Source organism: Camelus dromedarius, chromosome 32, assembly GCF_036321535.1.
Source record: "Camelus dromedarius isolate mCamDro1 chromosome 32, mCamDro1.pat, whole genome shotgun sequence".
Lineage (NCBI taxonomy): Eukaryota > Metazoa > Chordata > Mammalia > Artiodactyla > Camelidae > Camelus > Camelus dromedarius.
Genome location: NC_087467.1, coordinates 14,835,573 through 14,861,139, shown reverse-complemented (window position 1 = coordinate 14,861,139; position 25,567 = coordinate 14,835,573). Strand labels below are relative to the sequence as shown.

Here is a 25,567-nt window from a genome sequence, read left to right as displayed (position 1 = left end):
ATTTATTAGATACAAACTACTATACATAGATAAGCAACAAGAATTTATTGTATAGCATAGGGAACTACACTCAGTATCTTGTAAAACCCTATAACAGAAAATAATCTGAAAAAAATATATAAATGATTCACTGTGCTGTTCACCTGAAACTAACACAATATTATAAATGAACTATACTTCAATTTAAAAAAATGTGGTGTATACATACAATATTATTCAGCCATGAAAAGGAAGGTAATTCTTATACGTGCTACAGTGTGGATGAATCTTGAAGACATTATGCTAAGTGAAATAAGCCAGACACCAATGAAAAAATATTGCATGATAAAGTACCTAGAGTAGTTAAATTTGCAGACACAAAAAGTAGAACAGAGGTGACCTGGGGCTGGGAGAGCAGGGAATAAGCAGTTGTCTAATAGGTGGGGAGTTTCAGTTTGGCACGCTGAACTGGTCTGGAGATAGATGGGATGGTTGTGCAACAGTGTGAATGTACTAAATGCCACTGAACTGCACACTTAAAAATGGTTAAAATAACGAAACTTGAGGGGATTATGCTCAGTAAAATGTTAAAGAAAAATACTGTAGGATTTCACTTCTACGTGGAATCTAAAAAACAAAACAAAGCAAAATCAAACTCACAGAGAACAGATTAATGGTTGCCAGAGAGAAGAGGGTTCAGGGGTTGGGTGATGAAGGAGGTCGAGAGGTACAAACTTCTGATTATAAAATAAATTCGTCATAGGGATGTAATGCACAGCATAGTGACTATAGTTGGTAATACTGTATTGCAAATTTGAAAGCTTCTAAGATATATAGCACAGGGAACTATATTCAGTATCTTGTAGTAACTTATAGTGAAAAAGAAGATGAAAACGAATATATGTATGTTCCTATATGACTGAAGTGTTGTGCTGTACACCAGAAATTGACACATTGTAAACTGACTGTACTTCAATAAAAATATATTTTTTTTAAAAAGGCCATGAAAGCTGCTAAGAAAGTAAATCTTAAGGAAAATCTTTTTTCTTGTGAGCTCTCATCACAAGAAAAAAACTATTAACTCTGCATGGTGACAGATGGTAACCAGACTTATTGTGGTCATTTTTGTATACAAATGTTGAATCATTATGTTGTACACTTGAAACTAATATAACATTGTATGTCAACAGTACTTCAATTAAAAATTTTAACTTAAAAAATAAAAATTTAGAAATTATAATTAAAAAATAAAAATAGGAAAAATAGTATTCCTCACTATAGATACCTACAGTATCGATTCTCACAAGAGAAATACGTTGCAGAAGAAAAAAATGGGTTAAAATTGTAAATCTTATGTATATTTTGCCACAATTTTTAAGAAAGGAAGGAAAATGTGTTGTGTTTTTTTTGCTGCCTCCAGGTCCTTTTCTAAAGGAAGGCATCTGGGTGTCATCGTTACTAGGTGAGGTCATGGTTAGTGACTAAACTACCCAGTGATGTGCTGGTAAATGTTTAACAACTGGCTCTCCAACAAGAACAAAAAAAACCCCACCTGTGTACAAATACTGGTACATAAGTTTACCATAGATTTTACTGATATAAAGGATATGAGTCACCCAATTTACTACTACTACCAGGAAAACATACAACACTTTAAATTCCACATAGCAATTGATTTTCAAGGGATGATTTTACTGACTTTTGCTCAACTCTGGTGTCTGCAGCAAACAATGTTACAGCCCTGCCATGAACGCTGGTTGATATGTTCATGTATTTTTAACAAGTAGGACAAAAGTGAAACAATAAAGACACTTTAGAGAACACCACTCATTCATTAATGATGTAAGCAACTTTTTTGATGAATCAGATGATAGTTTTGGAACACTGGAAGAATACTGCCTCAATTTCTTGTGTTATTCATGATGTAACAGCTACAGGACAACACACTATTAAGCTTAAGCCTACATTATTATTGTCTTCACTATGTTGTTACATTTAGACGATCAATAAAACAGTATTTTAAGCCTGGATTTGTAACATTTGCTGATTTCCGTGATGTAAACACTCCCACTGTGGCTGATTTCAATCGAACAATGTGAAGTCACTTGAAGGTGAAGTTGGGAAGAGCTATGTGGTGACAGCCACAGATGGTACAGTATTTCCACACAACAGACTTAAGATCCATAGACACATACAAATAGTAAAATAAATTAGAATGTGATGAGTTTTTAGTATTGTGTTTTAAATATAATTTATTTAGTTGTAAATATTTAATATGTAAATATAAATGTAAACTGTAAATATTTAGTAACATTTAATAAATAATTTAATTTTTACAATATCTGTGTTTAACAAAATTCCTGAAAATGTAGCAGTTGGTTCTCACAGGCCAGTGCACACCAGGCTTGGCCAAGTATGAAACACCTTGTTTCCTGATGGAAATCACAGAGCCATGGAACAGCTCCCCACCTCACCACACCCCAGGAAGCAGAGAAATCAGGGGTCCTGGCCGCACTGGAACTCACATCTCTCGATTTTTCTTCTTTCTCTGTTTTGTGTTCCCACGGATCTTGTTTTCCGGCGCAGCACTCTCTACACAGAATTTCTCACAGAACCCGTTTTCTTCTCCGTGTTTCCTCTGTGGCTCCCTTTGGATTGTTGTCATCTGTTTGTTTCTATTCCCGTTTCTTTCACTCTCACTGCGGTCTTGGCTGTCCTCCACGTGTTCCCCTTTCTCTTTTTCCATCTGTCAGCACAGAACTTTTCAGTTGCCATTTTCCATGGTTTTGGCCAATCTTCCCTCTCTTCTTTTTCTAACATGGCAGGGGCTTCATTTAAAAGGAAGGAGGGGGTGGTATAGCTCAGTGGTATCAGTGGTAGAGTGTACGCCTAGCATGCTTGAGGTCCTGGGTTCAATCCCCAATACCACCATCAAATAAAGAAACCTAATTACCTCCCACTAAAATAAAAACAAAAACAAACAAACAAACAAACAAATAAATAAATAAATAAATAAAAGAGGGGGGCGCTCACAGGAATCCATGTCTGTCAGAGGACCATGAGCAGACTCAGCCTTCTGGGTCATTTTCTTCCTAATTTTCTGATGCTCAATGCAGCATTTTAATGAACTCAACCATCAGAAGAGTAGGGGCAACTCTACAGGATAGATCTTAAGTGAGATCCTTGGGGTAGCTGCCCATTAAATGGGATTTCATTAGTGAGAAAAACACAGCACAGGAGGAACTGGTGGAAAAAGTTAGTAAGCCCAAGGGAAGGTCAGTGAACCCCACTGGCCCATGCACTCTGAGACTCTGACCCGATCTCTGCCCTATCCCAGTGTGTAACAGAAGTCTTTAAAGTCTTCTTGGCCTCAATAGAGTTGAGGAAGGCCTGGGGGATGGGGGGCAGGGAGACCAGCTCTCTCAGGTTGTCCCTACACCTAGACGTGCCCTGCTGTCATTTCTGCCCATTTTCACACACAGCGTTCTGTGCAGCTGCTACCTTCTCACAGAGCTGCAGGTGGGAAATGAGATGCAATACCTTGGACTCCTATCTCCAGCGCCACCTGGGAATTTTTCTGTACCCCTCCCTGCACCGGGTTCAGCCCAGTTCACCTGCACGCTTTTCTCCTAGTCCCTCTCCTTCCAAAATCTTAACAGACTCTCTAGGAAAAAGCCCTGGTTTGTAGTGTTTGCCAACTTCCATGGTGGACACACTTCTACCACAGCTGATTTCAAGCTACTGAACGTGGAGTTGAGGAAAGATGCTGGCTCTCAGGAGCAGGTACCAGCCCATGCAGGCACACCCCTGGATGTTGAGGCCACTATGGACGGCCAAAGCCAAATTTTCAGAAGCTAAAATGCTTCTCTATCAAAAACCCAGCTCTTAACGAATGGAAGCCTTGGCTTTCAAGACTTTTCTCCTTGCTGTGCATCTATTTTATTTATTTTAGAACTCAGAACTAAGTAAGACTCTGTCTGTCAGCTCTCTCCTGAGGGTAATGCCTCCTATCCCTGTGTCCCCAGGAGTAGGAGAAGGCCAATGGGTACAAGGCGGCCTAGAGAAAAAGAAACCTCAATTATTATCTCAAAACATTACCCATCACCCACTTACTTTCTTTTTAGTGTTTGAAATAGCAACTGTACTGTTAATAAAGGCTACAATAAGAATCCTCTAACAAAGTTGGTATGAAATTAAAGTAAATGCCAGTTAATAGGCCCTCTACGTGAATGGGGGGGAGGAAGGGGGAGAGAGAGGGAGGTAGAGGGGAGAGAGAATGAAAATGGAGGGAGGGAGGGGAAATATAGGGACAGTCAGAGGAATAAAATTCCTAAAGCAGAGTTACCAAAAATGTGATACATTTTGTTCACATTTAGCAAATCAGTGGTTTCAGCACATGCACTCACTAATTACAACTGTATGTCTAAAGTCATTTGACGCTGTCATAAGATTAAATGGGGGTTCTTGAAGGCAAGGCCCAGGTCCCGAGGGGCCCTCCCTACACATCCCCTACCAGGGGTTCTGACCTGTGTATAGTCAAAGCTCAGTCTTGTCCCCAGGCCCTCCCCTCTTCCCTGCCCCCCGAGACTTGAGGGCAGAGTTTTGTACACTACTCCCCGGCCCCCACCTTCCAATCTGGCGGGAGACCCCGGCAGTGGGAGAGCTGGGGTGCAGATGCTCTGGTCCTTTGAGACCTGATCCTGAGGTACCTAGAATCCACCTGGAAAATGAAAAGTAAGAGAATCTTACCTATCAAGACCATCTTTTGATCGCTTGCCAATTATCTCCTTTCCCCTCCCTTCACTCTGACAGACAGTAGACTGTATGAGGCACCTCAAAGTGTCTTTCACTTTAAATAGTGAGAAATAATTAAAAGTGAGAAGTGACAAAGATGTCAGATTCCAATTAACCTAATCGCTGATTTCTTTCGGAGCCTGGGGAGAGCATGGCACTAAGCCTAGGGACTTCCCTACTAGTTGTGTGACTGCAAAAGTTGCTTAGCATCTCTCAGCTGTGGTTCCCTCATCTGTAAGTGGAAATAATGCTTACACTATCTAATCAGTGTGAGGAGTGACATTTTATGTAAAAGTGATTCGCAAACTAGAGGGTTTTGTTTTGTTTTTCGTTTTTGTACCCTTCAGTTGTTCCCCTCTTCAATGTCCTCTCTCTAGAAGTCGTCACTATTGGCAATGTAATGTATATGCTTCCAGGATTTTCTTCAAGGAGTTGCCCATAGAAAAGACATCTACATGTATGGTATGTGTGCAGTAACATAAGTAATGCATCCATTATTTCACTAACCAATATGGCTTACACAGTTTTTATGTCAGTATATATAGGTCTACCTCATTTTAGAAAATTGCAATATGGTCTTCCATTAAAAGGGTGCACAATTATTTATTCAGCCATTCCTCTTTTTATGGATATTTTGGTTGTTTTGACTTTTTCACTGTTACAAATAACATTACAACCAAGAAGATCCTTGTACTTTGCTTCCTTTGGCACATGGTTTAAGTGTCTCTCTGGGGCAGCTATTAACAGTGGAACTTCGGGGTGATGGGTTATACATAATGACCCTTTAGGTGGCTGTACTTACACCCATATTCTCTCCAGCTGTGTATGAGGATACTCAGTGGATGTGAATTTCCTCCATTAAAGTGAGGCTGAGCACCACTTTATACAAATCTTGACCATTTTTAATATTTCTTTTATGAATTACTGGTTTACATCCTTGGCCCATTTTTCAGTTAGACCTTTTTTCTTTCTTTCTTTAAACGATGTGTTAATTCTAACCCTTCATTTGTTGTTGCTTTCAAAACCAGAGTTCTATACAGACCATTGTTATCATTATTCAACATTGATTTCCTCAAAGACGGAGACACCTCTTATCTCTGGAACCACGGCATCAGCACGTAGCCTCGCCCAGAATTGCCCTCCATGGATGTTAGTGGGTTGAATTATTGAAAGAGGCACTCCCTCCAGTGAGAAGTCACAGTAGTTTTTTGACAGAGATCATCTAAAATGGGAATTGGTTAAGCTGGTTTTGAAGTGTGAAACGACAAGGCAAGAACATGAAGTCACAAAGAGATAGTCACTGCAGGAAGCAGCTACCACGCAGGGGCTGGCGTTAGTAGAACCTGGAGCCTGAGGAGGGGCCGGGCTGGGCTGGTGTCTCTGAAGTGGGTGTCAGGGTGGGACACATGGCAACTGGAACTTCATGCTTCTGGAATCACTGTGGCAGCCAAGGTGAAGACTCACTGCTGTGGTGACAGGCGGTACAGAAATGGGCACGTGCCTTCGCCCCCTCCTGCCCTCGAGCTGCCCTCTAGCGCCGCCCCCCCCACCCCGGCAGGGCCGAGTATAGCGGAGGTTGAGCTGACTAATAACTGGAACACCCTTCTCTAATTAATCAGGGGACTTTTGCCTGTAGGTGAAGAAACCAAGGGCTACGCTTTGATGACTTCCTCCCTCTTTTACATTGCCTGAGAGTGAGCAGAGGAAACAAGAATGTGGTAAATGAGCATCACAAGGGTCTGAGGGGCTCGGAGCCCTGCCTGGCTGAAGCCACCCCCATCCAGCACAGTCTGACCCTTCTGCAAAGTCCTGGAGCCGCCAGCAGGGAGTCACGCGCATATCCACATGGAGAAATCCGCTCTCACACCTCTCACACCACGGGCCAGGGCAGGAGGAATGGGGAGAGCGCACTGGCTCTGGCTGGGACCTCACACCCACGACACTGAGGGGAAGATGCAAAGAGGTCCTTCTTCCACAGCCCCTACCGCCGGCTGCAGGAGGCAGGAGCACCCCGCACATCCTGCGGGTGATCTGACCTGGCTCCCAGGGCAAACGCCTGACACTTGCCTTAGTAGATTTAATGACAAGGAGAAATACAGCACTTTTGCTGACTTCTTACAAACCCTGCCCACCCCTTCTCCAAAGAGAACTGACTATGCTGAGGTTATAAGACTTCCTTGTCAGTAAGACTGATTAACTCCCTGGCTCAAACCTGAAAAGATTTGTGTTTTCCTTTTTAAGTCAGAATCTAAATGAAACTGTTATTTCCTGCAAGCCTCTTGAGCTGATGTTGAAGAGTTATCATCCGTCTATTGCACTGCTGCCAATAGGGGGTTGACAGAGGGCGACATGGCTCAGGAGAGGAGGATGGATTTCCGCTACTCCATGAAGAGTAACCATCTTTACACACTCAGCTCTGATTCCCCCCAGAGAGAGGAAAGCAAGAATAGATGGAGTAGAGGTTATACTAACTTCTCATCTTAGCTGCCACCCTTCCAAATGGTTTGCATCTCTCTCTCAGCAGTGGTAGCACCATTCAGCACCATGAACAGAATCCACACTGGGGAGACAGTGCTACCTTCTGCTCCCACTCCCCTTCTTCTACCTCTTCTCAACAGGCTGCTTCCCCTCAGACCACCTGGGACTGTGCTGTGCTTTCCTGCTGGCCCCTGGCTACCTGGCACCCTGAACCCCACCCAGCCTACCTTGTGGTCAGGTCTTCTCTTCCCAGGCAGAGTTTTGTGCTCCAGACCATTCCCTCATTCCATCCTCCCATAAGGAGTTTCCTATTTCAGCCTACTAGGGCTCTGTATTTCCCAAGGGCTTGATTTGTTATCTTGAAAGATAGGGTGGAAGGGAGGCCCGCAATCCAATGCACAACAGAAATTCTTCAGATCATGGGCATAACTTTATGTAAACCGTTAGCTACAGCAAATCCCACCAGGTTCTGTGGACATGGCCAACCAGCACAGCCACCACGCCCTGAGCGCAAACAGTGAGTGGGTCACTGATGGGCACTGCGCAGCAGCAGCTGGGAGAGGCAGCACCTTCTCTCTTATCTACAGGCACCATCAACCACAATGGAAGCTAAAGAGAGTCCACAGAATGGGTAAATCAGCATCTGCATGCAAAAGGAGGGCACTTCAGAGCTGTACACATCTGGCCAGAAGCTATGCCAAATGTAACCAGGGGACAAGAGCACCTCTCCGGCAGATGACAGACAGCAGTTCGGGCCCAGTGCATCCTGAGGACTGAAACTTTTCTTTAAATGACCTATTTTATCACATCATGACTGACTGCCTATTAGAAGGATGATGCTCTGTGTGAATTCTAGACCTGGGAGAGGAAGCCAAAGAGTAACTACTGGTTGGTATTTATCCTGTGCTGCAAATATTGTCTGACAGGTCACTGGATAAAATAAAAGCCAACATCTACAGGATATTTAATATATGTGCCAGGCCAGAGGTAAATAAGCTTTATGTCCATGCTCTCATTTAATCCTTACAAGCACATGATGACGTAGGTTTAACCATCAATCTTTTGTGAGTTTGATTACTGGGAATCAGTCTCCAAAAACTGATTTGCTCTGGGGATCTGATGATACTGAGTATCTGAAGAACTTACAAAACTAAGAGTTAGGAACATGGTAACTCCACCAACATACAGCTGCCCTGAGGGTGCAAGGCTGAAACAGATGGCTGGACTCTCTTAAATTTGATTACCTAAGAGATCATCTGTTCCAGCCCTTGGTTAACCCAGGCAGCTAATCAAAGTCATGCTTTCCTCGCAAGATGCAAGGCTCCAAATGTGTAAAACCCAAATTAGAACAGAGACATGATATGGTGTTCAAACGAGCCAGTCTCTGCAGAAACTCAAACTGTTTCCATCATATATGTGTTACTTTCAAGGACTCATAAATAGAAACAAGGATGCATTCCACTAGAGACAGATGACATATCTCAAACAGCTTGTAAGGGACAAAAGTGGGTGTGGGGTGGGGAATGCATTCACTGGCAAGGATTCTCACTGCCCAGGAAAGGAGAGGAATCCCCACCCCCGCAAAAAAGGCATCTTGATGGAAGATTTGAAACTTGAACCACTGATATTATAATCTTACTGCAAAGTATAAATATCTAAAAGGAGAGTTATAATCGTCCTAACATTATACAGCTTTCAGCCTAATTTCAGTCTGAGCTGATGACTTCTGAGCTGATTGCCTGTGGCGTGTGGAACACCCAATCCGCTGCTCTCACATAATCTAAACCAGGAGGGGCAGGAGTGCTGTTATTGCACTAAGATGAAAGTGGATGGTGAAGTGGGTCTGGTTTGGTAATTAGACACTTTATTGTAGCTCCCAAAAAGTAAAGCTAGGCCCAGAAACTTTGATAGTAAAATATTCCTACATTCTTCCAAACACCGATATTGATCTAAGAGGTATATGCTTATGGTAACAGAAGTATAAAATACGAGGATTGAAGATAAAACTTGTAAACAGTACGTAACTTTGACCTGAAAGACAGGGAAATAGCCTCCAAATATACACATATGGATGAATGAATGGGGACCCCAGGATACTGCATCAACATGGATGTATTTTTTAAATATTCAATGTATACATATTTATATTTTTAGTACATATGTATTTTAAATACTCCTTTTTCTCCTTGAAGACCATGATCCTAGGGTCCCCATTCATTCACACACACCCTCTTTCTCCTCAATCAGGTAAGACTGTAAACAATAAGCATAGTATTTGTGGTATTTCAGTTTAAGGATGTGGGGAGTGGTACAAAAGTCTATCTATTTCTAAGACTGTGTCTCCACACACAGGGACAGAACAGTTCCAACAACTCTTCCAACTGTCTCTTTCAATCAAACCAAGCATGGTGATCTGTCCACACCCCAGTGTGATTAGAACATCTAATCCTTCCAGATCTCCATGACTGTGTGGACAGAAAACATTGATCAATCTGACCAAAAGGTACAGCCAGTGTAATTCTTGGAATTTTCCTACTGCAATTATTTTAAGAAGCAGTTTTAAAAGGAGAGCAATAACAAATTTAATGAAAGTTTGGATGAGTCTGTGGACCAGTGAAAATAATTTACAGGCATAGAATCTTTTTTTCTGATTATTAAAGTAATACAGCTCATTGCAGAAAATACAGCAAAGCATAAAGAAAAAAAAAATCACCAATAATCCTACTCCCGCCTTGGCTGTGAACAAACTTTCAACCTAAGAGTTAAAGCTAAATAAATCTTCCAGGATCAAGAAATGTCCTTAAGTGTTCTGGTGTTTGTCCTTCATTCCAAGAGTTTCTCATCCACAGGCCCAAAGTGCATGTTGACCCTTCCTAGGCCAGCCTTTGTCTTGGGCAAGATTGGGGGCCACTATAAAGTGAATGTCCAGGGTCTCCAAGGAGGCTTCTGCCCAGGTATACTGTTTTAATCTGCTCACCAGAACCCGAACTCAGGAAACAGCATTTGTTATTCCACAGTGAAATCTGGCTAAGTGTAAATACCCATTGCCTTAGACTCATTCACAAGAAAATGTAAATAAACTCTGTTAAATGTTTCTACAAGTAGAAAGGGGGACACCCCAGAATCCTAGGCATCTAAGTTAGGAAGCAGGGTACCATGAAAAACAGTCATCACTCAGGAATGAGCTATTCTGATGTCAGGCAGCCCTTCTTGTTAGTGACTCTTTCAAAGCCTAAATGGATCCTGTTGTAACCTGAAACATGGCTATTCTTTGAACAAAAGCCATCTAAGGGGGCTTGTCCTCCAGTGAATTGGTGCTATGGTAACTCCATCACCTGGAAAAGCTGGCCATGCACACAGAAGTCAAATCAGAGACATCATTTCTTTTCTATCTTCTTCTCCTTTGAAAACAGCTTCTTTGTCTCACATTTCCTAATTGTTCAAATGAATTTAAAATAGGAGGGAGCCCTATCAGGCCAAGCTGCCCAGTTTCACATGAGAATTTGTCATCTTTCCATAGCTTACAGTCTTCTCACAGTTTGTTTTAATGTTTGAATTAAACTTGGCTTTGGGGTCACTGAACCCCAAATTAATTAAATCCCTTAAGTTATCTTTGAGAAAGAGTCATCCTGTATATTTATTAAATAAAATTATCTAGTGTCTTCTTTCAGATTCTTTTACAATGAACGAATTCCCCTTGTTTCTTGGGAATTCTTTGACATTCCAAAAGCTTCTGGCACATTTTACATGAGACTTTTCTAGGTTCTTCTTCCTTAGAAACAGGAAGTTGACAAAAAGCCCCAAACATTTATTTTAGTTCCCAAAATTGGGATGAGAGAAGTTCAATAGGTTTTAAAAATAGTAAAAGCCCTTCAACATGAATTTGGTCTTTATCAAAAGATTCAATGTATTTAAATTTTGTTTGAAATTTGACCAAAACCTGCCTGGTTAGGTTTGGAAACATCTTCACACTCAATATTCTTATCCCTGCAAATATTATGCCTGGAAAATTGCCTTATTTCTGCTCTTTGATGGGATAAATGATTATAATAACACAAACACCCATGACAATAAAAACTCACTGTCACTGAACTATTCTATTCTCTTTTTTGGGGGGGGGGGAGTAATTAGATTTATTTATTTATTCTTAGAGGAAGTACTGGGGATTGAATCCAGAACCTCATGCATCTAAACACACATTCTACCACTTGAACTATATATACCCTCCACACCCTTATTCTCTTTTATAACAGGAATTGGTATATTATCATCCATGGGCCACATGCACCTCGTTGCTTTTTTTTTTTTTAAATTATTTGTTGAGGTGAAATCCATATGACAGAAAATTAACTGTTTTAAAGGGAACAATTCAGGTAGGAGGGTACAGCTTAGTGGTAGAGTGTGTGCTTAGCATGCACAAGGTCCTAGGTTCAATCCCCAGTATCTCCATTAATAAGTAAATAAATGTAACTACTTCCTGCTCCAAAGGAAACAAAGGGAACAATTTAGAGGTATTTAGAACATTCACAGTGTTGTGCAACCACCACCTCTATCTAGTTCCAAGACATTTCCAACATTCCAAAGTATAATCCTATACCCATTAAGCAATGTCTCCCCATTCCCTCCTCCCCCCAGCCCTTGGCAACCACCAGTCTGTGTTCTGTCTCTATGGATTTATTTATTCAAGAGGTTTCATATACATGAAATCACACAATATGTAGCCCTTTGTGTCTGGCTTCATCCAGCGTAATGGCTTGGAGGTTCATCCATATTGCAGCACGTGTCAGTACTTCATTCCTCCTACGGCTGAATGACATTCTCTTGTATGTGCATACAATGATTTGTTTATCCACTGATGGACATTTGGGCTATTTCCACCTTTTAGCTACTGTAAATAGTGCTGCTATGAACGTGTGTATATGTACTTGTTTGGGTCCCTGTTTTTAGTTATTTTGATCTATATACCTAGTTATATATCTAGGGGTAGAATTGCTGGGTCATATGGTAATTCAATGTTTAACTACTGGAGGAACTGTCAGATTGTTTTCCACAGTGGCTACACCATTTTACTATTTTATTTATATACACCATTTTAGTCCTGCCAGAAATGTATGAGGATTCCAATTTCTTCACATCCTTGCCAACACTTGTTTTCCTTTTTTTTTTTTATTGCAATAGCCATTCTAATGTCATCACTTGATCTTGTGAATAAACTCTTATTGGGACATAGCCATGCCTATTCATCTATCTACATGTCTACAGCTGCTTTTGTTACAATGGCAGACACTGTATGGCCCACAAACCTAAAAATATTTACTATATTTACTATATAGCCCTTTGAAAGTCTGCTGAACTCAAAAATAACAACAATAAAAAGTTAGCTGAACTCTATTTCAGAAGATTAGCCCTTGTTTCTTTGCCATTTTATTTCACAGCTCCCCAAAATAAGACCAAATAATATTGCTGTGACCTTGGGTGAGTTAGTTTATTTTTAGTCTTAAATTTCCTTATCTATAAAAAGACAGAGTAGGGACTAGTTGATTTCCAAGTTCTCTTTTGGAACTTTGTAAGAATCCGAAAACTATATTACCAAAATGGGTAATTTGCAGTTTATGCTTTCTTATGTAGTCTGTAACTTGCTCAGCTACCTTCTAGCTTAATTTCATGGTTTCCTCTATTATCTCTTTGACCTATTCTTTATACAAACAGGGAGGAGCAGCCAATGCCTAGCTCACATTGTTCTTTCTCTGCACCAAGTTGCGATGATTTGGTAGGACTGGCTAGAAAGGTAAGCACAAAGTATCAAGCGGAAATTCCTGGCTCCTCTAATGAGGAGAAAAGGAATCCTGTCAAAACCAAATGGCATCATTGATGATTTCTTAAACACACAGCTGCGCCCAATTTAAGACCAAGTTCTCTTTCTCCGGCTCCTCAACCCAGTGAGGATGGGGCAGGGAGAAAACAAAGAGGGAATGAGGTTATTTAATAACATGTCACTAAAGGCGTGCCAACGTTGAACACTTCATATTAATAATCCATTCTTCGCATTATAAGGCCGGGAGGAGGACCGGGGCACTTAAGGCGCACGTGGATCTGAACATTTCTGCCAAGACTTTGGCGTGGACAAGCCCCTCATTTTCAAAGCAGAGAAACAGAAGTTAAGTGTCTGGCCAAACTCACCAGGTGAATTCGTTGCAGAACGTGGATGAGACCCAGGTGTCCTGATACCACCAATCCAGGGAAGGAGGAACCAGGGCAGCGTCTGCTCAGGAGAGAAAAACAGGTGTTTTGACATGAGTGGTCCTAACCTGTCAGGGTGAAACAGACAGGGGGATGTCCTGCTGGTCTGACCAGAATCCACACCGTTGCCGTGGTCAGAAGGACCCACCCGTCCAGAAGTCACTGGAAAACAGACCTGGGCGCTTCGTACCCTCGGGTCTCTAAGCTGACTGGAATGAAGCTGCACCAGGAACTCAGCCCCGTTTACTCATCACCTGGCTAGAGCTAGCCGGTGAACAAAAAACAAACACTCGGGAGAGGGCTCAGAAGGCTCGTGGCCCTCGCTCCACACAGGAGGAAGCTCGGGCGGTGCCGCGGCGCGGCCTGGGCTCACCCAGCCGGCCCACTTCGGTCACTGCAGGCTCTGCCCATGTAACCCCAAGCCCTGCCGCTGGCGTCCAGAGTTGGCGTGGGGTGGCAAATACCTGATAGGAGGCTGTTATCACTACCTTGGAACATTCTCAACCTCCTGTTCTGAAATCCCTCAAAGTGTCACCAGCAAAGCCCACTGGGGTCCCCAGGTGGCGGGGGAGTGGGGGTGTAGGAATAAGATGGAATCCGGTGATAAGGTCTAACCTGTTCCCTTGTGCTTCCTCCAGTTTCACTTGCTCACAAGTTGCCCCGTACACAGGCCTCCAACCCAGAACTTCAGACCAGAGGTCCTGGCGAGAGGACGCCAACACCTCAGCTCCGGGCCGTGTGCAGAAGGCTGCGCGCGCACCTCAATCCAAGATGGTGGTGACGGGCTGTGCGCAGAGTCTGTGCCCGGCACCGCCTTCCAGAGCGTGAGCAGCGTAGCTGGGCCGGCCCCAAGAACCCCGCCCCCTGACAACCCCACCCCCTGACAACCCCGCCTCCCTGAGAACCCCGCCCCCTATAAAGATCCCTATAAAGCAGCCCTGCCTGTGGTCTGGGGCCAGCCTGTGCTCTAGCATGTAATCCTCAGTGTCTCCATTCTTTGATCAAAGAATAAAGTTTTCCCTTGCTTCTGAACTGAACTCCGTCTGGTTATCTTGGCACAAAAGACACAGGGCAGAAGGACCCTTGGCTGGAGCCTGACAACAGTAATAAACAGTAACTAGTCAGTAATAAAAATTCCTTTCCCTCCCTAACTTTATTAAGGTATGATTGATAAATAAAAACCATATATATTCAGGTTGTATAATATGATTTTTCTTTTTTGGGTTGTACAATGTGAATTGCTATACTTACCCATTATGAAATAATTATCACAATCAAGTTCATTAATACATCCATCACTTCACATAGTTACCTTTTTTTTTTTTAAGTTCATTTTTAAAATCCAGGCTCATTTGCTCTCTATTCCATGCAGTTTGAATCTCTTGCTGGTCCCACGTCGCTTCCTCCCCACACTTTCACCTGTAGTGTGACTCTGTCCGCAGTTAAACATAAACTCCCCAAGGACAGCATCGTGCTTCATTCACCTCTGTATCCCTAGCGGCTTGTACAAAAATGCCTTTAACACCAACATCTATATCAGCTGTGTCTTTGGCCTTAGGCAGGCATTACTGCTGTTGAGGTGAAGGGGGCAAAGGGAACGAAACAAACACTGAATACCTACCTTGGGCCAGCTGAGGGTCAGCCATGTATCTGCTAATTCTGCATGTGAAACAACCTCTTATCAAGCCCACCCAGACCTGGCATTGATCATGGAAGCTGAGAGGGGGTGAAGAGGGGAGTTGGATGATGGTAGCAGCTGGAAAGGAGGGGAGGGCAGCAGCCAGTGATAAAGGGGCACCCAGGCAACACTTGGCAGAATTACTGCACTCCTACTCCTGTCTGCTGTGCAGCAATCACCAAGCAGGAGCCTGGTCTCACTCTGGCAGGACACCTTAGTGTCCTCTTCCTGGCTGACCCCTTGTGAGAAGCATTATGGTATAATGGAAGGGGCGGGGGCTTCAGAACCATAGAGACCTGGGCTCAAATCTTAGCTCAGCTGTAGCTAGCTGTGTGAACTCAAGCAACTTACTTAACCTCTCTGATCTTCAGACTCCTCTTCCAAAAAATAGAAATTAAAAAAAAAATTATCACAGGATTATTCATTCCTAGAACAAATATTGTTTTGAATCCTCATTTGTATCATCTCTGATCTAGTCAATGGGAATACAGTAGTTTCCAATATAATACATACTTAAATAAATATTTGTTTCTTTCTCTTCTGCTATTTATTTCTTAGTCAAAAGCACAGAATCCTTAGAGAAATCTCCATTTTTTCTTCCTCCAGTGTACATTGTCCTCCAAGTAAAGATCATCTAATAAAAACAGTAACACCTAACACTTACCAGGTACTTATTATGAGCTAGGCACTATTGGAGGTACTAACTTAATGCTCAAAACACAGATTGATTTTTACAGATAGGGAAAAAAAGACACAGAGAAGCTAAGGAATTTGTCAAGGTCACACAGCTAGTGGCACCCAGTTCAAGTCCACAGCCTGAACCAATGCATTAGAGATCATACATTTCAGCCCCTCTGGATGATACCATGTCTTCAGAGCTGTCTCTCTTCCCCATCCCTTCTTTCCGTTTCTCTTTTCCTCTCTTCTCCTTTTTCCTCTCAGTTGAAAAAACTGAAGGTCACTTTGGACAGTTAGGTGACATGCTCAAAGTTACACAAGTCCCTGTGACATTTATCCTGACTCCCGTTCCCGAGCCCTTCCTACAACACCATGCAACACTAGATGATCAGTATGCAGGCAAGTGGTTGAAATTCATTACTATTTTGAGTCAATAACTTATATGACTTTATCCTCCCAGTTGTAACAATTATTTGAAGGGATCAGATCTGATGGTAAAAAAAAAATTTCCATTAGATACCATTATGTTTCTTTTACTTTAATTAATACCTATCTCAAATGTGTGCTTTGTTTTTGCTAGTGTTGTTTGAATTTCTGCCCCCATAAATATTTGCACTGTTGTCTTAGTTTTAATTAGTTTCTGGCGTTTTTCTTGGACTGGTTTTGCAATGGGATGGGAGTGTTTACAGTCTGGCCTGCCATCTGTGAAACTCTGCATCCCCAAACCACCATAGCCTCAGCTCAGAGATGACATCGATGTACAGTCAAAACAAGCCCAGGCGTGTTTGTGAGGAAGGCAGTGCTATGTCTGAGCTGCTGAGTGACCCTGAATCACCCAGAGACAGCCATCACAAGGGGGACACTACAAGCAAGCCTCCACCAAATCTTCCAGAACTTTGCCCTTGAACTGACACAAGGTCACCACAATCCAGAATATAATTCTAGGCAGAATTTGTTCTTGTTTCAAGAGGGTACTGAATGCAGAGGAGATAAGAGAGTGAATAGATGCCACTGAGAAATTGGGGCATAAGTCTACAGAGGCCAGTGCAGGTGATAAATGAGGCATTGTAAGGAGAATACTGTTGGCAAATAGAAGAATTTCCCAGCTCACCTGTATAAGTCAATGAACTCCTCTGTGTTCCGATTTCCTCATTTGTAAAATGAGAGGAATAATACTCATCTTGCTGATCACCTAAGGATCACATGAGAAAATTAGGTAAATGAGATCAGCCTGAAAACTGTAAAGTGCTCTAGAAATACAATGAATTATATTATTGCTATTCTGTAATGTTTACATAAAGGAAGTGGAGTTTCACTGGAAGAACCAATATAACAGCAATTTCCACTAAAATGCGCCATAAAGAATAAGGCAATTCACTGAGACTTCTTTAAACCCAGGGAAAGAGAGACAGCTTTGCAAGCATAAGGTAACAAAAACACAACAAGGTAGTGTCAGATGGGGACTGTGCATCCCCACCAGCCCTGAGTGTTCCAGACACATGGGGGAGGGTGGGGCAGGTGAAATGTGCAGCCTGGGAAGAGCCGGCTCCTCCAGGTGCACAAAGGAAACCAGGAGCAGTCACTGGGCTGCTGCCCCCAGGTGAGCGGGGTCTGACACCAACGCAAATGTCGAGAGACTGCTACGGGCTGAACTGTGTCCCTCAAAGGCATGTGTTGAAGCCCTAACCCCAAACGTGACAACATTTGGAAATAGGGCCTTTAGGAGGTAATTAAGATTAAAAGAGGGGAGGAGGGTATAGGTCAAGTGGCAGCGCACATGCTTAGCATGCACTAGGTCCTGGGTTCAATCCTCAGCACCTCCATTAAAAGATAAACAAACAGAAAACTAATAATAAATAAATAAATAGGCCTAATGACCCCCCCAAAAAAATAACATTTAAAAAAAAAGTTGTTTTAATGAAAAGAGGGTATAGGGTGAGGCCCCAATCCAATAGGACTGGTCACTTTATAAAAAGAAAAAGATCTCTCCAGCTCTCTCCTTCTCTCCTCCTCTCCCTCAGAGGAAAGGCCACGTGAGGACAAAGTAGCCATCTGCAAGCCAAGAAGAGAGGTCTTACCAGAAACCAAACTCTGCTGGATCCTTGATCTTGGACTTTGCAGCCTCCAGAACTGTGAGAAAATAAATTTCTCTTATTTAAGCCACCCAATCTGTGATATTTTGTTATGGCAGCTGGAGGAGACTAAGACAGTCACGATCTTTATTTTTGTTTTACAACTGAAAAGAAAATCAAGTTTTCTTTGAGATATATTAATCTTTGTAACTTTGACCCATATACCTACTGAAAATTAAAAAAAAAAAAACAATTCCAATGGAAAAGTCTTGTTGGGTTCCCTTTTCTTGCAAGATGATAGGTAGCCTAGAGAAAAAGTGTTAATTTCCCACTAGATCCTGCCCATCAGTTCTTATCAGAATCCATCTGCTCCTTTTAGAGTTCACAAAATCATTGGATGTCAGGGTTGCTGTTACTGGTCTGGCTGTCCCCAAAATTTCGATTTCATTCCAATAGTGGAAAGGCTAAAAATTCACATGCTGGATTTTTACCACCTAAGATCATATCCTGGCTCTTGTATTTCTTGAACGTGAAAATCTAAGAAACTTAAAAAAATCTTCAAATCCACACCCCCCCCGAAAAAACCCCTCCAAATCCCAGTTTCGCCACCTATAAAAATGAGAATAATAGTAATAATAATAATGCTTCTACCTCGGGCTCATTGTAAAGAGGAAATGAAATAACATACCCCAGTGCAGTATCTGACACCCAGTAAGTGCGCAGTTAATGTTGACTATTACTATCAATCTTAGAAAAGTCAGATATTAAATACAAAATACTCTGCAATCAAGTTGAGGCCAGATCTCTCATTAGGAAGTCACCCCCAGTACTCTGTACACAGCTGGTAGCCATCTATTGATCTGTAAACTGAGTATTTATCAGTAAGAGTGAGAGGAGGAAAAGGTATTAGAGGAGAATGACAGTAAAATCCATGAAAGGAAGTCCAAGTCAGTAAATCCTTTCACTCGAGACAAGTAGAGCCATTGTGCACATGACACAGAAAGGTATTATTTTGGCAAATGTACTTACTGCCTCTTCAAACATCTTGCTTGTATGGTGTTTGAAGGGGATGTCAACAGGGAGGGCTAGCACGGGGTAGGCCCCTCCCCAAACTGGAGTATGGGGGACCCTGGGGGATGCACAGGACACCCAAGTCCACCAGAAACAAACACAGCTCAGCTTCCTGGAGCCCTGATTTAATGAAGCAGAATGCAAACATTTGCATGATTTTTTTTAAAAGACAAAATATGATACTTCAAAGAACTTTCTGGCATGCCTTATTCTGTTTCCAGGTTTCCAATCGTGTCTCCAGTTGGGCAGGGGCTGTGTACTCTGCTCTGCCAGGGAGCTCTTGGGTAGAGGAAGAGCCCAGACGAGGAGGCAGCTCCCGGCCAGCCACTGCTTCCCTGGATCATCCCAGCAGCCTCCCAGCCGCTTCCTCCTTCCCTGCAGTGTGATCTTCAAAAGCCCAATGGGCACAGCCCATCCTCCCCGAGGAAATACCTTCCACACCTCCCTCTGGCCTATGGGGTAAAGCCCACATTTCTATACCTGGGCACAAGACCCCTCACAGCCTGACTCTCCACAGCCTTGTAAGCCCTTGACATCCACTGGCCCGCAACACATGCACTCCCTCCACGCCTCCACCCCATTCTCCCTCGTGCCTCCCCTGTGCCATCCCCCTGCACCTTGTGCCCCCTTCCCAGGCTGCTCTGGCCCCCATACCTTGGCTCAGCTCTGAGATCTCTTTCAAAGTCCCATCCAGCAGGAAGCTTTCCCCCCTCCACCACCACCTGCCAAGGTGCTGGGTGTTCAGAACGCAGAGCAAGGTTAATGTGCTAAATACTATCTGTATTTAACCATCAGTGTTCACTGGCTCTTAAATTAGTATTTAACTGGCTGTCAGGACTGCTGGCTACAACTTTGTTCTCATTCGCTTTTCTGATTTGTAGAGAATTTTTCTTCACGAAGATGAACTGCTTTTTTGAAACGAAATGTCAGCAGATTTTCTTACTTCCAAACAGAATTAAAACAGGAAGTGAGAATCCAGTGTACTTCACTGTGACAAAAGTCACATTATGAAACAGAAGTGTCCTTATTTCCAGCCTCCCCAGGGATGGAATGACGTTCCAGGACTCCCAGCTGAGCCTCCTGTCAAATTCACTTCAAGAGGTTCTCGCTGGCATTTATTTCACTCCCAGGTCCGGGCAAAACGTCGCAGGGTTTTGAATGCGACTCTCAGTCAGATCGTGGGAAGGCAGGGGCCGCAGAGAGCCAGGCTGGGGGCCAGCTGGAGCTGAGAAGACGCGAAAGTGTTTCCTTCATTAAAAAAAAATCCTTTTGTGGAGGAAGTCCTGTGTCCCCAAGCAAGTTCTGACTTCAAAACAGCTGAGCTAAGCTCTGCCAGCCTCTTCCAGAAAGAGGGAGAAGAGAGATGCCTGTCTTCTCTCCACACCAGGGCACAGTGAATTAACAATGAGTTCTGTTCGTCTTGTAAATAACAAACCAAACTCCATTCATGTTTACCCCAATTTCTTAGTAGAAACCAAAACTGCTGTCATGACATCACCAGCTCCCAAATGCTGCTGCTTCTGGTTTTGTCCGATCTTGTTCATTTATTTTGTTGTTGTTTTCTTTTTCCCACAGCTGGTAGTGAACGATGATCAATAAATTAATGAACGGAAGAAAAAGGAATCGACAAATCGTCCTAGGAACACAGGAGTGTGCCAGAACCAGCAGAGAAAGCCATGAGACTGAGCCGTTTTCTCTCATTCTTATAAATATGCAAATACTTTATCCTGCCCGAACTCTATACAGCTCATTCATTTTTGTTGTTGTTTTTGTTTTGTCATTCAGCCATTCATCTAACCGTTACCGAGCTGCTGTTGGAAGCCCCCCGTTAACACAACTTTAGTGCCTCACAGTTACCCCCAACGACTTGCTAAAATACAGATTGCTGGACCAGGACCAATTTCCAATTGTGTAGCAATGGGGTGGGTCCCTGAAGTTTGAATTTCTTAAAAATTCCGTGGTGGTACAGATGTTACTAGCCCCAGGAGCACACTTTGAAAAGCACTGCATGACTATATCCACCAGCAAGTGCCCTGAATGCCCAGGACGGAAAAGATGCTCAATAAATATTCATTAAACTGAATTGAAGCCTCTTTGAGAAAAATCTAATTCTGTGAGAAAATTCTGGGCTCTGAGATAACAGGTTGGTTTGTACAGATATTTACATGTTTTCCCAGCTGAGACAGAGACACAAGTGGGCAGGAACAACTTTTTAGAGCAAGGTGCTCTCATTTATAGGTCAAATGTTAGGTTGAGGACAGAGTATTTTGCAGCTGATCTGTGAGCTAACATAGGTGTAGACACCTTGGGGATTATTAACTAAAAACAGGAAAATCATTCTATCATCTTTAGAACATGCCCCTGCAGTTGCCTCCTTCTTTTCCTCCTTCCCTCCTCCCGTTTCCCCCTTCTCTGCCCTCCCCACTTCTCCTCCATCTCTGCAAGGCTATCAGTTAATATTTGTACACATACTTTGAGTTCCTGGAAGACAGAAGCTGTATTGTTGCCAAATGAAATAAATAATTTCTCTCTGTTCTTTAAGAAGGTAAACAGGGCATTATCATCCCCCTCAAATTTGTCTTCTTTATAACGTACTGTTTATCATACTTTAAGGTAAACAAAAAGCCTTATTTTTTTCTGGCCTCTAAGCCCATAGTCCAAGCTGATTTGTGGTGTGGGTTCGCCAGTTGGCAATTTTAAATAATATTTTAAAATGTATAACAGTGGCTTGTTTTCTACAAATAGCATCAGGTCTAATGTCCTCTTGTGTTCTTGGATCTCTCACTATCGTCAAGGTATTTTATTGCTATTCACCAAGTAGCCAACCTGGGGAAGCATAAATTATATGGGCTTATAATTTAGTTTTTGTCCCCTCTTAGTTATCTTTGCAAAGAGAGAAAGATAACTTTATAATTCTTACAACTTAAAAAACATACGTAAGACGTTAACCAGTTTGTATTTCAGATTAACATTCCAGGTAATAATTTAATGTAGCTTTTAGTGTAATGTGTCTCATACATCAGCCTGGTTCTTTTTTCAGCGCTTTGGTAATTTTTTTTAAAGCTTTCTTTTTATTAACATTTAGAAGATAAATACTCCATGTAAGCATATTAAGGGAAAAAGCAATAAAGACACCTAATGAAATGTCTAGTAGCATATAGACATTTTTGAGATACCTCTGCATCAGAATCACAAATCACACTTTTAACTCCAGAAGCTCTAAATATTAACCTTAGCCTTAGCCTTGTCTACAGAGAGAGGTTGACAATATAAACTGAAGCTATGCTTTCTCTCATTAAACAGCACAATCTGTGAGGGTGGTCATCAGCCTCTCGGAGGTTTATTGGGAAAAGAGCAGGCTCCTCTGCTTCCCAGCGCACAGAAACCGAACCAGAACCAGAATGCATATGGAAGCCGTGGGATCCTCCAGACATTGATGGTAGGTAGCGAATAAGAGAAGACTCTAGAAAACTATACAATCTCCTAATCTCTTTTTTTACAGATAAATGATAGAGAGAAAGATGGTAGATAGAAAGAAGCCTCTCTTTGCACATTCCTTTGTGTTTAAATTTACTGTGAAAACCTTATTCTGAGGCAAGCATGCAGGAGAGGAGAGCACTGCACTGCTTCCCCCACCGTCTACTCTCCAACCCTCCTGCAAAAGCGCAGTCCCCCCCACCCCAAACTTCAGTCATCCCTTCTGACCTGACTCTTACTCTCTGGAAGTTGAGGGAACAAATGAGATAAAAGTCTCCTTTGGGACAAACTGTCCTTTGGGTGATTCTAGGTGGAGATATTAAGTGACCCTTTGGTTTTCTCCACCAAAATGATGCATGTGTGCTAGCAAACCACACCTCACATGAAAATGTTCCCAATCTAAAGCTCTGTAATTATATTCAGAGCAATTTTTAGTTGCTGTTTATCATCTTTCAAAAATTTAGTTTAACAAATATTTATTGAACTTGTACATGCAGGTGTAACACAGAAGAACATACCCGACTCCATATTGAATCTATTCCTGTAGCTCTAACCTTTCTGCTCTGTTGCCTGTTCTTGGTCATGCTGGCTCTGCACCTTTTGTAAAAGAATGTTGCCTATAGCCTGAGATATACAGGAGAGCCTGTACTCAAGACTCTGACCTGTAAAGGCATAACACTTTGCCATCCACATAGAAATAAAAAGTTGCAGAACAGAGAATAATAGTTGTCTTGTTGGAAGTTTATAGGAACATTGTGACCAGACCTACATGCACAGCTACAAGAACAAAGGATTTTAGCACCAAGAAATTTGCAACAACCAGCCATACCCCCTCCCCTTTTAGTATAAAAGAAGCCTGAATTCTAACTCAGGTAAGATGGTTCTTTGGGACACCATCTTCTCTGTCTCCTGGCTTTCCAAATAAAGGCTCTAGTCCTGGCCCCAACAACTCATCTCCTGATTTATTGGCCTGTCGTGCAGTGAGCAGTATGAGCTTGGACTTGGTAACACAAGGAACTTGCAAAGCACAGATCTGGTCATGTGATACCTTAATTCAAAAGCCTTTGGTGCCTCCCACCCACAAAAGGAAGTCAAAACTGCTCAATCTGACCTACAAAGCCAGCCTTGTCTTGCAGCATGCCCCACGCCAGCCTCACCTGGCTGCTGCTCACTCTTTCCACTCTGTCTCTCTCATCTTCCTGAAATCCCGCTCTGCTCTTCCCTGCACAACTACTTGCCATTCTTCGATTGTCCATTCTGGAAAACCTCACTTAAAAGATACTATTAAGTCCACACAGAATGAATTGCTCATTCCTGTTCATTGATAATTTCAGCGGTTCACGCTTTCATTCAACAAAGCTTTTGTCTGCTATGTACTGAGCACGTTGTGTTTGCTTCCTTTCTTTTTAGGACAGTTTGTAATTACTGTATCCCTGCTTCTATCATAGGGATTTCCCACTGATGACAAAACTATAGCAACTGGTAATTCTTTGATTTCACAAATTATGGTCCTCACTTAATAAATATAGAATCAAGAATTTTAAAATTTAAAAAGCAGCTAGTAATTATCCCAGAGTGTTTGTTTAGTTTTTTAATTATGTACGCTCTGTTACCTAATCATGCTTAGCACAGCCATGGGAGACATCCTCCTGTATTCAGGCTTTGTTCAAGTTTTATTAAATTTAGGTCTTCCCAGAAGGCTTCTACTCAAGAGAATAAGTATTGTTTGAAGCTCCTTGGAATCAAAAAGCTCATTCCTAAGGAAATAAATAGCTACTTCACATGATCCATAAACAATGTGCCAGCGATTAGCCATCAACCCTGAATTATTAAGATAGCCAACTTTTGTTTTTCTTTTGACAGATGCTTAAAATTCTCTCTAAATCTCTGTGCATAAACAAGCCCCAGTTCATGCACATTTTCACTGCTGCCACTGCAACAAAATATTTGATTTTGCAGTGGATCTTTGAAAAGTCTCCACTTCGCCTCCCATATATATGTTCCCTCGAGCTGGGGTGCGTTTCCCAGCATGAATCTAAATTATAACCAGTTGTATTGCCAGAGTCAAGTGAGGAAAGCAGAAACCAATGTGAGTATTTTGGAGGGAATTTAATACTGGGGATTCAATACATAAGTGATGAAAGAGTGGAGAAGCCAAACAGATCAGCAACAGCTGGGAGCTGCTATGGCTGAGAGGGCAAAGGGTGCTGACGGAACCCAGGACTGGGGATCACCTGGCAGAAGCCAGTACCGAAGAGGAGGAAAAGCTGTAACCAAAGCTGTAACCGCCCAAGGTAGAGAGAGGCTGCCAGGGCTTCTACCCGTCTCCCCCCACCTTCCGGGAGCCTCCACTGGCCAATGGAAAGTACAGCTCGCCAGAGGGCAGGGAACCACCTGAGAAAGAGGGGAGCAGGGGCGAGGCAGGGAATGGGTCTGACAGCAAACAGGAACACAGTTCATGCCTCTGAGCCCCAGAGGTGAAGTTCCGTCACTCAAGTGTTGCCAACTTGCAATCCAGACGCTCTCACAGACCCCCTCATAATCCCACAGGCAACAAGCCCGAGGTAACCAGGTGCTGACAAATATGCCCCTCCCTTATCCACAAGGTCTGGCCAACTTTGGGGAAATGCCAATCTAAATTTTGTTTTGTTTTTCTAATTAAGTTTTTAAAATAATTTCCTAAGGTAGAAATTAATACCTCTGTATTATGATCATGTCCCAAGTTTACGTTTCAATTGCTTTTCAGAAGCTTATTTCCAATTAATAAATGTCTTCCATTTCAACACTTAATATTCAAATATCTGCTCAGAAACATGCATCTTAGTCCTACTTTTGCCACATTTATTCCCTAGAGGTCTTTCTTGGTTTCATTCTATGTTTAGCATTACTTTCAAGTAGCACATTGAGAGCTCTAGGCAAATTTAAATAATCTCCTTTAAATTAGAAGGAAATTCAATGCACTGCAGGATTCTTTTGTTAGGCTGAGCCCCAGTCATCTGAAAGTCATTTGCCCAAAATATTTAGCATGTACTCTTGGGAAATTCTGTGCATGCTGAGAAGATCAGAACCATGTAGTGCAATAGGAATCTACTAAAAAGGA

General features: G+C 42.4%; 1 protein-coding gene across 16 annotated transcripts in view; it reads right to left on the bottom strand.

Annotated features, from left to right (window-relative positions):
• The window catches only part of LOC105086388 (uncharacterized), a 67,405-nt gene that overhangs the window by 9,047 nt on the left and 32,791 nt on the right, over window positions 1–25,567 (bottom strand). For 5 of the 16 annotated variants that reach the window (XR_010378675.1, XR_010378676.1, XR_010378674.1 and 2 more), the window contains exons 3-5: window positions 13,432–17,039; window positions 4,607–4,699; window positions 3,895–4,036 (exon numbers count right to left, since the gene is read on the bottom strand). Coding sequence is in view for 5 of the 16 variants with exons in the window: in XM_010976922.3 (XP_010975224.1) it covers window positions 3,928–4,036; window positions 4,607–4,699; window positions 13,432–13,513; window positions 16,959–17,039 (365 nt within the window). In the remaining 11 variants the exon portion in view is untranslated. Of the gene's footprint in view, window positions 1–1,282; window positions 2,939–3,894; window positions 4,037–4,606; window positions 4,700–13,431; window positions 17,040–17,925; window positions 17,978–18,948; window positions 19,111–19,644; window positions 19,933–25,567 lie in introns of those variants that run through there. The other 11 variants (XM_031439081.2, XR_010378672.1, XM_064481544.1 and 8 more) reach the window with 11 other exon arrangements.